The sequence below is a fragment of the Anser anser genome (assembly GCF_964211835.1).
Source record: "Anser anser genome assembly, chromosome: 1".
In the NCBI taxonomy this organism is placed as follows: Eukaryota; Metazoa; Chordata; class Aves; order Anseriformes; family Anatidae; genus Anser; species Anser anser.
The window spans coordinates 194,460,841-194,478,134 of NC_139720.1; the positions used below are offsets into that span (position 1 = coordinate 194,460,841).

At 42.2% G+C, this 17,294-nt stretch overlaps 1 protein-coding gene across 11 annotated transcripts in view; it reads right to left on the bottom strand.

Moving 5' to 3' along the window:
* Window positions 1-17,294, bottom strand: part of ZC3H12C (zinc finger CCCH-type containing 12C) — a 47,734-nt gene that overhangs the window by 18,191 nt on the left and 12,249 nt on the right. For 10 of the 11 annotated variants that reach the window (XM_083810664.1, XM_083810655.1, XM_083810656.1 and 7 more), the window contains one exon: window positions 5,687-6,453. In XM_083810664.1, coding sequence (XP_083666790.1) covers window positions 5,687-6,381 — 695 coding nt within the window. In that variant the 5' untranslated portion in view covers window positions 6,382-6,453. Of the gene's footprint in view, window positions 1-5,686; window positions 6,454-13,986; window positions 14,753-17,294 lie in introns of those variants that run through there. The other variant, XM_083810665.1, reaches the window with a different exon arrangement.

Consider the following 17,294-nt stretch of genomic DNA (forward strand, 5'->3'; position numbering starts at 1 on the left):
CAACAGACACAGGGGTGAAGAGGTGATGATCGGTAGTTGCTAGATAGGCAAAGATTACCTTCTTTTGTCTACCTCTGTTAAGTAAATGGAAAATTTAAGTTAGCTTAAAGGTTCAAATGGGGATACAGAACTACTGTGTACTGAAAGGTGTTATCTGTATAGTATCTGCTGCGCAGTTTGCACTAAGTAAGGTGCTGAGTATAGTGCTTCTGTATAGTGGCCAAATGCTTTTCTTACTCTTGTGGACTAAGGCTCTAAATTACAATTTTGCATTACAATGAATACAATCTAGAACACTGTTCTGCAGCACAGTTACATCTACACAACTCTCCGCAATGCCAGTGTACTTCACTGCATAAGTACGGTACGAGTGAATCCCAGGTTTCTACCCCGCAGTCCAGCTTCACTCTCAGTTGTAGTAAATGTACAGCAAGTGCTCTACACCTGCTCTAAGGGATTATCCAGTCTACTCTTCAGATCTAATTTTAAATTAGGTACACGCACACACAAGCCAGTCTCATCTGTAGGACTGGTTTAAGAAAAGAGTGTATGTACGTGTGTTGAAAGAGGGGGGAATGTTGCTTTGTTTTCACACTTTAACCAATTCATATTCTTTAGCCAATATTGGAGCATTAAAATATGAAATACACAAGATGCATCTGATCAACTGTTCTCATTTTAACATGCACAAACAAGCAATGCCATCTCAAAGTATAAGAAAGATTTTCCAAGCATTAGTGAATGTCAGGAAGCCCACTACAGTAAGAGAGTTTTAGCAAGCTTGCTAAAGCAGCTTGTCTGGAACAGCAGCCACCGGACTAGACCGGCACCTAAACCAGCCAGAGTGAGTTATTCTGGCCCAAGCCTGGATCTATGCTGCCCTTTATCCCCAAGGGACTCACAAATCTACCCACCATCACTTGGCTTTACGCAACCAGCTACACAAATATGAACATCCAGCCACATAATCAGACAAGTCCTTCCTCCTTTGTTTCAGACCTAGCTGTTCTCCCAACCACCAAGACATCTGGTTTCATTTACAGGTCTAATGGAAAAAATAACCCTAATTTAGAAGAAAAAAAAGTCAGAAATGAAGCTGAATCAACTCAGCTTGCAGCTGTGCTGTCACCAGATAAGATGCAGAGAGGGAAGCATCACTTTCAGGCTCACCTCTCAGTGCCAGGAAGTCACCCTGTGTCCCTCCCTGGATGTGCTGTGAAACCACATCCCTAGACACAAAATGGAGACAGGGCAGCACGCAGTCTCTGATGCTTCCAGAAGAGGACAGCTGTCTCGCCTCACTTGTATTATTGGGCATTGCTCACCTCAACTTTCACCAGAATACCTCCCTTCCTCCCCCATACACCAAATTGATCCCTTAAAGGAAAACAAGCAGTTCTTATTTAGAGTAATTATAATAGTAAATCAGTATGTACTTGTCTTATGACAACAGAGGGATAAGAATATAACTCAGTCTACCCACTCCTGTGAGAACATACAAGAAAACTTCCAAGACTAGCTATGGTCTTGCTTTTCCTGTTAGCAGCTCCGAAGCGGGCTAGTTGGCAACAGCTTGGAAAAGCAAAGAGGAAAGAAAAACAATAGACTGTGCCAGTTCATAGGTGTTAGGTACTCATAACAGTACCCTGGACGTACACAGATACAGAAATTTGAATAAGATGTCTGAACTGCAGGAGAACTCCTGTATCTTACATGCAAACCAACAACATTCAAAGCAGTGGGAAAAAGCTGAACTCCTTCCTTTTAAGTATTTAAAGTATTTATTTACTATTACCTATTTTCTCGAAGGGGAGAGGACCTATCCTGCAGGTAAACAACTGGTTGCATAGCTAGTGTCAGCAACAGGTGCACACATTTTTTACAAACATGGTACCCTCTTCCACAATCAAGGACTGATCTCTAGCTAAACATGGAATCCACTTGGCCAAGCAGAACGAACACATCTTTGCCAACTGGCTGAATGAAAGCAGAGCAAAAGTGTCTTTGAAGCAGAGCAAAACCCAGAAGTTTCTAGAGTGCATTGATGACAACTTCTTAGCATCGGTGACTGAGGAAACCAACATGGGAACCTTGCTGGACCTCGTACTTACAGGCAAGGAAGAACTGGTCAGGGATATGAAGGTCAGGGGCAGCCTCGGCTGCAGTGACCTGAGTGGTGTTCAGGAGCCTTCAAAGAAAGAGCAATGGAAAAAGCACAATCACAACCCTGGACTTCAGAAGAGCAGACTCTACCCTGTTTAGAAGAATCCCATGGGATATGGCCCTGGAGAGAAGAAGTAGGTACCTTGTCACAAAGGATGTGAGAAGGCTGAAGGTACTCAATGCTTTCTTTACTCTGGTCTTTACTGGAAAGATTTGCCTTCAGGAATCTTGGTCCAAGGAAAGTCTGGAGCAAGGAAGGCTTCTCCTTGGCAGAGGTCCGGGAACACTTCAACTGGACATTCCCAAACCACTGGGTCCTGACAGGATGCATTCAGGAGTGCTGGCTGATGACACTGTGAGGCCATTCTTGGTAACCTCTGAAAGGTCATGGTGAATGTGGATGTTCCTGAGGACTGGCAGAGAAACGGGCCAACAGGAACCTCAGCAAGTTCAACACACGGAAACGCCAATCCTGCAGCTGGGGAGGAATAACCCCAGACATCAGTACAAACTGGGGGCCACCAAGTGGAAAGCAAGTCTGAAGAGAATGACTCTGGGGCTTCTGGTGTGCACTGAGCTGGCCATGAGCCAGCAATGTGCCTTTGTAGCATGGAAGACCAACAGAGTCCTTGGATGCATTTAGGAAAAGCGTTGCCAGCAGGTTGAGGGAGGTGATCCTTCTTCTCTGCTCAGTCCTTGTGAGACACATCTGGTGTGCTGGGTTCAGTGCTGGGCTCCCCCATATAAGAATAGATATGGGCATACTGGAGCAAGCCCAGCGAATGGCAACAAAGATAATTAAGGGACTGGAGCATCTGTCACACCAGGAGAGGCCGACAGGGCTGGGACTGGTGAACAGAAGGCTCAGGGAGATCTTATCCATATGTATAAATACCTTATAGGGAGAGAATAAAGAAGACTGAAACAGACTTCTCAGTGGTGTCCAGTGACACGACAAGAGGCAATGAGCACTAACAAAAATACAAGAAATTTTGTTGAAACATTAAAAAAAAAAGAAAATCAACTTCCTTATAGTGAGGGCATTCAAACACTGGCCCAGAGAACACGTGCAATCTCTATCCTTAAACACATTTGAAACCCAAATGACCATGGCCTAGAATTGACACTACTCTGTGCAAGGGGGACCGGACTAGAAAACCTCAAGAAGTCCCTCCCAAACTCAATGATTCTATCAGATAAAGTTGGTGAAAAAGAAGTAAAGAGCTGTTAATTATGTTCTTAGATACACACTAAATCAGTTAATATAATAGTTTTTCTACCTTAAGGCCCTGTAGCATGCATAGCATGGACTCACCTTTGGCCCGTTTTATGTAGGCATCAAGGAAGTAACTGAGAATAGGAAGTCATATCCTTATTACTTAAGGTAATAGCTGAATAAAAATCAGGGAAAAGTGACCGGTCTGGAGCTACTGGAATCTGTTGGGTGCAGTTAATGGGAGTAGGGCACCTTAAGTTCAGGCATCACATTTAAGCAATGCAAACTAACTAACACACAAGTGTTTTGGATTTCTGTAAAAGGCAGTTCAAATCCATTTTAGCATCAGAATAGTGTTTGTTCAACTGGACAAAACTCCTTTACAACTCAAGTTGAGCAAGACTACTAATGACTCATCAAGTACAAAAAAATACGAATACCCCATTTGGAAAGAAGCACTAGAGAATCACAGAATATCCTGAGTTGGAACGGTCCCACAAGGACCACTGAATCCAACTGAATTCCACACAGGAGCACACAAAAATAAGACCAGACATCTGTGAGCGTTATCCAAATGGTTCTTGAACTCCAGCAGGCTTGGTGCCATTACCACTGCCCTGGGGAGCCTGTCCCAGTGCCCGACCACCCTCTGGGTGCAGAACCTTTCCCTAACCCCCAGCCTGACCCTCCCCTGCCCCAGCTCCATGCCGTTCCCTCGGGTCCTGTCGCTGTCCCCAGAGAGCAGAGCTCAGCGCCTGCCCCTCCGCTCCCCTCGTGAGGGAGCTGCAGGCCGCCATGAGGCCTCCCCTCAGCCTGCTCTGCTCTGAACAAACCAAGGGACTGCAGCTGCTCCTCATACATCTTGCCTTCTAGACCCTTCACCATCTTTGTAGCCCTCCTTTGGATACTTTCTAATAGTTTTATGTTCTTCTTATATTGTGGCGCTCAAAACAGCATGCAGTACTTGAGGGCGAGGCCGCACCAGTGCAAGCAGAGTGGGACAATCCCTTCCCTCACCTGGCTGGCAGTGCCATTCTTGATGCACCCCAGAGTATGGTTGCCCCCCTGGCTACCAGGACACACTGCAGGCTCATTCAACTTGCTGTTGACTGGAACACCCAGATCCCTCTTGTCCCCCACTCTGTACGTACGGACAGGGTTGCTCCATCCCATGCACAGAATCTGTCTCTTGCTCTTGTTAAACTTCATATTGTTGGTGATTGCCCAGTTCTCTCATTTGTCAAGATGTCTCTGCAGGGCCTCTCTACCTTCAATAGAGTCAACAGCTCTTCCCAATTTAGTACCATCTGCAAACTTACTCAAAACACCTTCAAGTCCTCCATCCAAATCATTTATGAAAACATTGAAGAGAACTGGCCCTAAAATGGAGCCCTGGGAAGCCCCACTAGTGACCTATAGCCTTTATCCCGGAAGAGTCTCGCACCAACTTTTATTGCTATGTTAATATAACCACATCGATTCATTAGGAGATGAAAAACGTCCTTCTAAACTGTGCTGCCAGTAATCAGATAATCCCTATGAATTACCTAATTAGTTACTAATCAATTTGTCACTTAATCATTTACATAGCTGTAAAAACCATCTCTGAGCATCTCTCTGCCATTTCCTTCTCTCTAATCACTGAGGAAGTATGAACCTCCTGCCTCCCGCCAGACAAGTTTCTTGCTGTGCACCTAGACCAGTGGGGTCAGAATGGGTGAATGCTGCAGGTAGAAGCATCACCCACAGGCATGTAAGTGAAAGTCTGAAGATGCAGTTATCTCAGGATTTAACAACAGTAAAGTCTAGCTCCAAATCTGATAACCAACACTCAGATTTTACTGATAGATCACTTTTCATATGAACCTACCAAGGAAAAGTACCCCTTAAACCACTCTCTTCTAAGTCACTTACTGGTTTATAATCTTAAAGAATCTTTGCTTTGACCTCTTGTATGTAACCGGATACAGCAATTACTTGTAGCAATGGTGCCTAATAAGGATTTTTTAAGTATATCAAAGTTAGTTTACTATTAGACTGGCAGTGGGAAGGAGAGATTTGATAGCTGTGTACACAGGGAGATTGACATAATTAACCTATGGTTATTTTAACAGCAAGTACAAACCACTGAACTCTTACAGACCTCTAGCCTGATTACAAGATCGGCATACTGTGTGGTTGAGGAAGAAGCTTGCAAGAGAACCTGCATACAGTTTTAGACAATTATACAGAACATCAGTGCTTGAATTGGTCAAGGCAATTCTGTTTCCATTTAAAGACAAAAGCAAAAGCTTCATGGTCACATACCTCATTGCAACATTGCTGCCATCAATAACTATTGGCCTCAGGTTGTCACCATCCTCCGTCACATCCTCCTGCAGCGGAGATTCTGACCTCTGAGACTCTATGGAAGACGCTTCACGCATTACACTAGTGTTAGCATTAGTTACAGACTGATCAGTCTCAGTTTTATTCCCAAGTTTGACAAGTTCTCCCAAAATATCGTTTATTAAAGCATCAGTACCAAGTTTATTTAGTACAAGTTGAACCTGCTCTTCAGAGTAACCCAACTTAAGTGCAAACTCCAGTTTGGTTTGATATTCTTTCACCACATCAGGGGGCTTTTTGACTTCCTTCGGTACTATCTGAGCCTCTTCTATCCTAAAGTCTTGCAAGATCTCATTTCTTTTTAGAATATGAGGCTCTAAGCAAGGAGATCGGCACAGCTGTCGGTGAGTCTTAGGCAATAAATGTGATTCTGATGCAGAATTATTCAGTTTCTCTGAATCATTATCGGAATTTGTGCTTTCTTCAGAGTCACAACTGGAGCTTCCTGAAGTCTCTTCAGATGCCTCCTTGTCTACATCTTCTTTCCTAGAATTAACCTTATCCATCGTCGGCTTCTCCGCCATCGACCAAGGTACAATTGCATTTATTTGTGTGCCAGTGCTCCCCACATAAAGATGGCCTAAGTCATGCCCCAGGTGATCCTTCAAGCCCATGAAGCTGCTGCATGTACTTGACTCCACTTTGCTGTTTTTCTTGTATTCCTGAATATAAAGTGTTCCGTATTCCTGAAGAGAGAACAAAAACGTTGCAACTGGTTACACATCTTACTTGTTTTGTATTTTCTTCCTGCTTCCTTGGAACTGCATTTATTGTCTCCCAGAAATGAAATATGACTTATTTTTTAAACACAGAAAACTTTTTTCGGAAAAAACAACAACAAAAATTAATAAGGAATAAAAATAGGTAAGCCGACTAACAACTGTTTTCCAAATGTATGAAATGCTTTTACTTAATCATTTCTAGAAATATGAAAGAATAGGAAAGTTTATATAGTTTATGAAAATAAATAGTTTAGGAAAGAATACGAAACCAAATGCTACAAGTTTGTTTACTGTAACTCAGAACTCATCAAGACCTAAAGGTACCAGGTATTTCTTTTAACTTTAGACAATACTGCAACAATAAAAGAAAGATGCAGCTATACAATACAAGTACTATAAAAACCTTTTAAATTAAGTAACTTAGGTTCTCTGTTGAACAGAAATTAGCACAATACTAGATTATCTGGCTTATTAGGCAAATATAAGATGCTATCATAAACAAAAGTTATTAGTAACATAAAACGAGGAAAAACTTACTGGCCCTAAAATACACTATCACTCAACCTATTTCTGAACTCTTTCATAAAGTGATAGTTAACTGAAGAAAGACTAATTGCTCTCAGAGTACTGCATTACTAACATATATAGGATGCAGAGGCATGGATTGATCTAACGGTCAATAAAGCCAATGGAAATCCTTGCACTGATCGCACCAGGCTATTCATCAAGCCAATAAAGCAACAAAATTAAATGCTAATGTCAACTCTTGGACTTGACTTGTGCAAGCCTTTTCCTGGATCAAACTAAATATATAGGAGGAAGTCACATAGGAAGAACAGAAAGAGAAAAGTTGCAGTTTTCCGGACTTTGTACACTTGCTGCACCAGTTTTTCTGGAGAACTTTTGTATAATGGCAGTTATACAGAAGTTAGCTACCCATTTCATCACAAAGATTACTTTCCACAACCTATACTTCTAAAGACAGCTTGCTACCTCTTTCCCGTATTTTGTTCTTTTAGATGGGATTTTTTTACTAACTGCTTCAATTAAAAAAGTAAAAGACTTCTCATAAATGACAATGGTCAACATGAAGCAATCGTACTGCAAGGTTACGATAAAATAATAATAAAAAACACCAAGGGAAGACTATGAAACAAAGAGTTCTTTCACATTTCCATCTTACAAGGCAAAATATAAGAGTAAGATGTAGATCCAAGGGATTTCACTTGAACTTGACAAATACAGTACTGACACAAACTTCATCAAAGAAGTTACACTGAGAAAAAAACATTATGCTAAGCAGAAAACCTTGATCTACACTAATACAAGTTACAGATACGTCCCACAAAGAGCCAACATCTCTGACAGCAAGTACATTAACTCTCCCATTACCTTACAGGAGAGCATTTAAGAATAACCCAGTATTTTTAAAATACGGTGTATGTTCCTCTTCTGGGGATAAGGATCTGGGTGCACATGAGCAATTCATCCAGGCTGGTCTTAAGACTTAAGGGAATCAAGCAAGAAAACTGGTCCCTGATTTAATAACAGAGCATCCCATAGGCACTTAATGCTAAGATATCATCGCTATGGTGGAGATTTTATCAAGTGAATAAAAAAAAAGTTTACCTGAGAGTTTTTACTTAAAATAAATAAATAAAAATCATCAGAAGCATTTTTTGTATCCAGTGCCATAATCCAGTTAAGACTGACCACTAAAAATATTCTACTTTGAAGTTTTATTTTGATCTGACTGTTAGAAGAGAGTAAGGCCATAACATTCTCCCAACAGCTTATCAAGGAATATTACATTCCCTTAACTTGAAGTTTTAGGATTTCAAGCCATACCACAGACTAAACAGAACAAGAAATTAAGAAATGAACCTTTCCACCCAGTGATTTACTAACTAACGTAATGCACTTGATAGCACAGTGCTAGTAACAAATCACAGCGATATCCCAATAAAAGAATACAGTTAGAAAACCCAACGCTGTGGCCTTCATAGAACTGACCCCCCTCCCAAAAAAACAACAACAACAAAAAAACTCAAACAAGAAAAACCTATTGGAAGCAAGGCTGCTAAGCAACAAGCCCTTAGTTGCTAGGATGCACTCCTTTAACATACCATCATGAATACTAGCGCGGCAAAAGAATAATTTGGTATGAACAAAAGCCCATGAAAAAGAGTGGGACTTAAGTGCGTCTGGTTTCCCCTCTGAGAACAATGCAGCTGCCAAACCAATCTGGAAGGCCCGACATCATTGTTCCCCAGCCGCAATCTGCTCTGACTCGAGGAAGTCCAGTTAATGGGCAACACTGAAAAGTTGAGCTGGCTCATGTACCGCCGCCGCAGAATGCGCTCGGATAATGGGTCGCTGCCTAAACCCGTGTACTGTGAAATGTCATTTTAGCACTGAGCTAGGAGAGAGAGGCTGGGTTTTGTTTTTCCTTTTTTCCCCCCCTTGGAAGTGTGGGAGGGATGAGGTTGGATATTAACAGCATGGCATAAAGAAATCTTGAAATGCCTCGATCACTAGGAGGATTTTGTTTGCTTAGTGTTAAAATAATACTTAAGTTGTTTTCCAATTCCTTCTTCACTGAAATCTGAGTGCCTCACAGCAACTACAGTCATAACACCCTCCAGTGTGATTAAAAAACCTCATTGGCATATGAATATATCTGAAGATCAGACCTAATACGGAGCATAGTTGAGATGATTTGCACATCAACTACATACAAAAAGTGACCACAAGTTGAGCTTTGTGCATTGTTGGGAACATATATATCCCAGCCTCACATCCATCTGCTTTAAGTCTCGTCAGCCTCTCAAGGGTAGTTAAGATGAGGCATCTACTGCAAATCCCGAACTGAAAATTTCTGAAATAGCTGTGCTTAATAAGCAGTATGCTATTCCTGGCATTTGGCCTATACCCTGCATGCAAACTGTACTTGTTTTCAGACCAATTTTTGCAACATCTGTGAACTTTGCACACTGTATTTGTGGTCAGCAGCATCTCTTAGAAATGCTGGACTTGGGAGCTCCCAAGCTGATGTCCCTTACAAGAGCCCTTGGTTAGAACCGCGAAAATCAGACGTCACTGTTAAGTGCTGCTGGAGTTGATTTATTTTATCTTGACCTGGTTAGTGAGGAGCACTATGCCAGAATCTATTTATTTGGAATTCAAATTCATTCAAACACTAGTGTACCTAGATATAGGACAACGAAGGTCAAAAAAAAAAACCACAAAAAACAGAAAAGGTGGCATTTATTCAAGGAGTAACATCAGATATGAAGAACTCCTTACATTCTTTATTTACACAGAACTCTCATTATGCACATAAGGTTTTGAAGTACGCTTGCTGATACAATGCCATATAGATAACAAAAACATCCACTATGAGTTCTGACTTGACTGAGTGCCAAACAAGCAAACAAAATCTTCAAAAAAAATCAAAAAAATCTTGTCAAGAAAAGTCTGCAACTTTTGGTTATGCTCACAGCTGAGTAACATAACTTGCTTTTATGTGTAAAGAAAAAAAAATTGTCCAAATTGGGGGTTATCAATTTCATTATACTTACAGCAACACAACTTTTAAGAACAAACTACAGCCTGTTTGAAACTAGAGCATCTCATACTGGGTTCACTGATAAAGGCCCAAAATATTGTATTATTGAGTCACTTATGAAGTATAAACGTAGTATGTTGGATGAGCACTGTGCTACTACATCGTAGAACTGCATTCCTTTTTCTTTTCCATTTTCATCCACTATTCTCCACTAACTGTTAACAACAATCAACTCATTAATTCACAGAATATTTCTATTTCTCAGAGGAATGTGGGCAAAGAGATCATCTAATCTTTTAATGCATATTCTGAATATTATCCACTTACAATTGAACATACGAGAAGTAGTTTAATGCAAATTTTGTTCATGGAGGAAAACAACAAGGAGCAAATGGCATGTCTTGTGGCAAAGTACCAGAAATTGTGTATTCTCAAAAGAATTCAAGAGTTTCTGAAGATACATTCTACAGTGAAATAGATCATCCTGTTTTCACGCAGGAAGTTTTTTTTTCTAAATCTTCTAAAAAGAAAATGGGAAATATTGAAATCACAGTTTGTTGAAACACTGTAATCACTTGTCACAAAGAAGTGCATAGCTGATAAGAAAAAATGAATGTATGTTACTCAAATCGTAAAGATACTGCAACAATGCAAATAAAATAATGAATATGTAATAAATACCTACTGCTGTAGTTTCTATGTATTTAATTACCATTGTATTTCAGCGAGTGCTGTTGTCTGCATCATTCTATCCAACAAAGGAAGGATGTCCCATTGAACAGATTGGTTAATGCTCTGGGGCAACAGATGTCTACTGGAACTGCAGGAGACCAGCAACTGGTGGCCTGCCCATCTTCTGAAAACTTTCAATAGACTCATGCATATGTTCACACAATAGGGCATGTGGTAGAAATGCAAACCTCTTTTTAACCCTTTTATATGCTCTCTTTCCCTCCCAACTCATATATGAAGGTCTTTGGTTTTTTTTTTTTTGTTTTGTTTTGTTTTTTTTTTTTCTTTACAGGATCCTTGGAACACAGGCTCATGGAGTATATAGCGCTTGTTCTTCAGTCTAACATCTGAACTCAAAACATAAAACAAAACAGATTAGAAACTTTATAAAAATAACTATGCTAGATCCGACACACTTCTGAATAGCTTTCAGAGCACAAAAGCTTTGAATGGAACACGTTTCCACCTGAGAATATCCTAATGCTCTCACAATACAGTATCTCTGCACAGCCCACAATGGAGCTCTTCCTATTTTCACAAACAGAAAAACTTACCCATTGTATGGTACAAAGTAAAAGTTTTCTTTCTTCTTCTAAAAGCGTTTTCTACCTCTCAGAAATTAAAATAAGCAATAGCCTACTTGCAAAAAGAATGTCAATACCCATAACTCAAGGTTGAAACCTTCCCTTCTCCTCAAGGGGCTAGAAGAAAATTTGTTCTACTGATGGCTACTGCCTACCATTTTCAGGTTCTTGGAAATGCACTGTTTCTAGTGCTTTTAAAAGTTCCTTAATAGAACGCACTGAGCTAGAAGATGACTCTTTAATATACTTAGTCTTCAGATAGATTTTTTTTTTTTTAAAGAGATACCCAGAGTGTGCAAACCTCAGCTGACGCATACGCTAGCTACGTTGTCAGAGCACAAACTGACCTGCCGGAACATCAGAAAGGTGAAGCGTCCCATTTCTGCAGAGAGAAGCCCGTATACTTACGTTTGCTGGAAAACACACAGACATTGGTTTCTTGTGGCTGTTCCAGAAGCAACTCCTTAACACGATTTCAGCTGCAGACTTCAGGCAAGCAAGCAGAACAATGAATGGATGAACAGATGGACCCGCAATGTCTTTGCTTAACCTATTACTGAGCGGAAGAGGAGCCAATCACAACCCGCAGAGCTCACAATTAGTTGGCCAGGCAGATGCAAGGCAACCTCCCCACCCTGCATCAGGTTTGGAGGTTTCTAAGATAAGCAAGTTGATGTCATTCGCAGGGTCTGCCCCGGGCAGCATGTGTATTAACGAGGGGTATGCAGCAACAATAGGCCATACAAAAGAGACTAGCAGGCAGCTGCTGTATGAGAGCCAGAGTCATTAGGGAGCAGGCTGCCAACAAGAAACACCTGGCTTGGGCAGACTTCGGCTTCTCCTCATTGTTTCTAATTCATGAAACAAAGAAAGGAATTATTTTTTAAGTAGTAAAAGTTGTGAGTTCCTATGAAAAAAATCACTCCTGAGGAATATAATCTCTTCTATCACAGAAACTAAAAGTTCTTTTTTTGGAAAAATTTTGAAGAGAAATAAATCCATCAGTAGCTATGTGCGTTCCCCTTCTCTTGTTAGCAAAATTAATCATATCGGTACATTGTGCAAGGAGGTATGAAAGGGGCCCACACTAAGCACTGAAATGTATTCAGAAACCGCTTTCTGAATTTCCTGACACTTTTGTGCATCAGTCAATAAGTGTAATAAATTTGCATTTATACACAGTTATAACAGTACTTGTGGGTATATTTCAGTTTCAGCAGAAGGCAAAACTGATTAAACTAAACTCACATAATATTTATACGCGCAATAATGCATATTTTTATGCAATGGCAGTGAAACATTAGGGCACTTGATAGAAAGGCAACAAGAAGCACCCTTTTGTTCTGGCACCACTCCTATTTGTTTGTAACAGAACTTCTCTCCCTGTTATTTCACATGCCTGTTCTAGATGTCAAGATCTTCCTGCTTCTTTGCAGTGATGAAATATTTGAACAAAAGTCAGGAGCTAGGCAATAGCCAGCTTCTCTTGTTTTTATTTTGATTGAGGTAAGCCACACAGATACCCAAACCCAAACTCCAGTCCTGCTCCCTGCACTTACCAACATTTCCAATACAACAGGCCCTATAACAGCAGCAAAGTTTGATGTCTGATTAAAAAAAGCAGAGTCATACGGCCTTTCAAATAAGAAGCTGCCACAGCTGGTAACTTTAACACAGACAGCTCAGTGCAGAGAAGCACACAGCCCTGAGGAGATTCTATGTTTGCAAATATTCACCTGAATGACTGCTAGAAAAGCGAATTTACTGACCTTCAGCATCTGCACGTGGCTGAAAGCACTACTGAAAACCACAGGGTCAGCTGTTCTCGTCTGCCTGGGAAGACAGGCGACCTGCTGGGAAACTTCAGCTGTGATTTAGAAGAAATAACGAATGTGAATAGGTTTGTTAGACCTCTCTGGGTGATTTCCCAGAGCTTTACGTGGATATTAGTGATTCAAGACTGTAAACGAAACCACACGCCATCACGCTACTACCTGATGACTTTACCATACGTCCAGATACAAAACCGAAGATCAGGACCCCCAAGTTTAGTTCCTCTGCACTGTCCACTAAACACTCCCGAGAACAACAGCTAGCACCACTATTTTGGGGCTTTTGAGTCGGCGGCAGGAGGAGACTCCTCACTAATTTCTGCCACCGTGAACACAAAGACTGAGGGAAAGCTACCCACAAGCACAGTGGGAAGCCTGATCTCCAGCACTGGATTAAGCCTCTTTGCAAACAGCGAATAAAAGCAGTGATCTGAAAAAGCTAATCAGTCCCTGCTGTGGTATTTAGACTACCTCAGTTGCCGGTATTGGATAACGTTAAGCATGTTAAAACTTCTGCAGGCAAAATAAGAAGCCAGTCCAGTTCCCCTATGCCCAAGAACTGCCCTTAAAAGCAAGCAGGATCAGTTGGCTAGTCATTAGTTTAGTATCTCCCTGATTAGAGCCAGGCACTTCTTCCGTGATACCAGAAAGGCCTGTTCTGGCAGAGGGCAAGAAAGACACCATTTACATACAAACTGAGAACTTCCCAGCACATAAACGGTGTACTTATGGCTGCACACACACAATTAGGACACAAGTATGATCTGGCTTGAAAACCTACCTTAAAAAGAAGGGTGTAAGTTCTGCAAGTTTACTTGCTAAGATGGGTCCCCTCAATGTCTTCTGCAGTAACAATAAGTACAATAACAAACAAAAAAAACAACACACGAAACAAACAAAAACCCTACACTACAAAGCAACTTTCCATACTGCAACTGCGTGTCTTCTGGGCACCAGGTCTGAACGTCGGCTGCTGATAAATCTTCATGCTAACGCCACGCTGCAGCCCTGACTGTGACTAAACTCAGAACAATCTCAAGACTTGTGTTATATTGTTTTATTTGCATAAAGTATTCTAACAAGCTGCAGTTGCATGAATTAAGAAAACATTTTTTGCATGATGTCAGTTACGTAAAACAGCTGCCTGTACTTGAAGAATTTTCTCAGCTCGCCCCTGAAAGAAGTTGTGCTGTCGAAGGTTTACAAAATGTCAGATCATCCTATTAAATCATGTTTGCAATGACAGCAAAGCATTCATATTAAGGTTTTAACCAGTACACTAGGCTTCCTACTGGGATTGAGGAGGTCAACAAAGAAACCTCAGTAAGAAACAATGTGGGTCTCCTGTCACATCTGTGACGGGCTACAATAGAATCACTCGAAAGTACACAGTGCAAATGAACAAAGAGGGCTCTACTTCTTTGCTAAAACCTGCAAATCCAATAACTTGACTAGCTCAGCAACCTCCTATTACCTCATTTAAAATACAAAGAGTCACGAAGTTAAACCCCGTCACCAAAATACAGCATATGGCAGTTCTTCAAACTTCTGACCTTTCAAGATGGGGAAGCTCCAAACACCTACTTCTCGTGGCTCCCACAGATCCCACACTGCGTACAGCGCTCATCGGGTCTCTAACACCACTTGACTGAGCAGCAGGCTAGCCCAAAATCGTGAACTGGCTGGAGGTGGTGGGATAACTCGGACTCAGAGGCAGGAGGAGACTTGAGGAGAGCACAGAGCCAGGTGTAGGATGCTGTAGGGGTGCAGCCTGGGGTAAGCCCCTCAACTGGGCAAGGGGGGGGAAGCGAAGTGTCCCCTCCTGGTCACTGCTGCACAGCCAGGTCCGAAATGCACACCTGGGAGGGTCTGAGGGACCACAGACAGAGCTGGAGCAGCTGGGAAATCCGGACTGCCTAGGCCAGCAGTATTTGGGAAGTACTACTATAATGGAAACTGGGGGACAAAAAAGAAAAAAATTAGAAGTCGTCTTCTACTTTCAAACAACCCTTGTCATTTCAAGCATGAAGACAAAGCCTTTAAAAAAAGAAATGATTGTATGCAAGCATACAGAGTGGTCATTCTGTAACTCCAGGGCTACGGTTGCAGCAATTAGATGATTTGCCTACTAAAGCATTTCATTATCTTTTATTGTAGAACTTTATGCTAAGTCTCCAGTAATAACCGATGTATTCACAAGAATAGACTGTACAAGTTAAATCAAGCACATAACACTGCATTTACGAAAGAGAGACAAAGGTTGTATACTAAGACAAAGCTCACATTGCAAAATATCCTACATTGACTATTGTACTTGGGAGCTACAAGGGAAAAGCTTATATTCCAAATGATGAGGTGGAAACAGGCGTTCAAGACCAGGCTGGACGAGGCCCTGGGCAACCTGATCTAGTGGGTGGCATCCCTGCCCATGGGAGGGGGCTGGAACTGGATGGTCTGTAAGGTCCCTACCAACCCGAGCCATCCTATGATATGATGCTATGAAATACAGCAGAAATTCCTGTTCACCAGTCAGTATCTTGAGTGATGCCAAGTATCTCAAGCTCAGCACTTTGAGAGAAGTACGCTTAGTTTGGAGAAATGGTTAAGTGGCACTCTAGACTCAATCCACATGTGGTCACAAAACAAACAAACAAAAAACCACCGCCACTCTTACAGCCACGCAGAGGAGAGAACTAACCGACCAGTAAAAACTCCCTAGAATTCAGAAACACAACTGATGTTATGATGAGTAATGCTCTGCCTAGAGAAAATAGCTACCCTTCAAAAAAATATTTTTAAAGTATCAATTGCATTTGAAAGTGAAATGTGATTTCTCCATGGGAAGATATATAAAACCACTTCCAAACGCAAAAAGCGGAGCGGCAAAGAGTTACTTCAATTTTGGAAAGAAAACTAAAGGTGCCTGTAGTTATCCTTAAAGTTTAACAAGGTAGAGATGCACTTTCCACCAGGCCATCACCTTAAAAGAGGTCAACAAGTTCCCAGTATAAGCCTGTTAGATCACCAGTATTGACAGCATGCAAGACTTGAGCAAGCTGTTGCTCAATTCATCACATCCTCTAATATGTTTTAAAGAGGAGAGGAAAAACTTCAGCTTTTTCTTTTCCAGAAGTAGCAATTATTTCTTTGCTGACCATGCATATGAACAGCTGCAGTCTTTCCTCATCTGTGGGTAGACAAAGGCCGTGACCACAGGCTCTTTGCCATGAGATGACATGGTGCCCACATGCAGCTGCCCCCAGCTACAGCCTGCCTACTTAAGGAGGCCGACGGGATCGAGCTCCATCAGCCAACTGTGCAGAAAGCACAGAGCAGAAACACTGCAGTCACCCTTCAGCATCACACCGAGCAACTCCTGAAATGAAGCACGTTTCCTTGGGCCAAGAGCTTCATTCTGACAGCGAATAGTTTTGATGATGCGACAAAGGAAACAAACAAAGAAAACACCACACTTAACTAAGAAGATAATGGAAAGGTAGTTGCCTCAGCCGCACAACTTCAGATATCCATTGCAGGCATGGCTCCATAACCAGTGCTTCTTCCAAGGAATCACAGCATCACAGGTTGAGGTTGGACCTCTGGAGGCCCCTGGTGCCACCCCTGCCCAAGCAGGGACACCCAGAGCAGGCTGCCCAGGACCACGTCCAGGCGGCTTTTGGAGATCCCCAAGGAGGAGACCCCACAGCCTCTCTGGGGGTCACCGAGCAGAGCCTGGCTCCGGCCTCTCTGCACCCTCCCTTCAGGGACTGAGGGACACGGATGAGATCCCCCTGAGCCTCCTCTTCTCCAGGCTGAGCAGCCCCAGCTCTCCCAGCCTCTCCTCACAGCAGAGATGCTCCAGTGCCTTCATCATCCTGGTGGCCCTGCCTTGGGCTCTCTCCAGTATGCCCAGGTCCCTCTGGTACTGGGGAGCCCAGAACTGGACCCAGCACTCCAGGTGTGGCCCCACCAGTGCTGAGAGGGAAGGATCCTGTCCCTTGATCTGCTGGTTCAACTTTGCCTGATACAGCCCAGAATACCATTTGCCTTCTTTGCAGCAAAGGCACGCAGCTAGCACGAGGGTTTTCC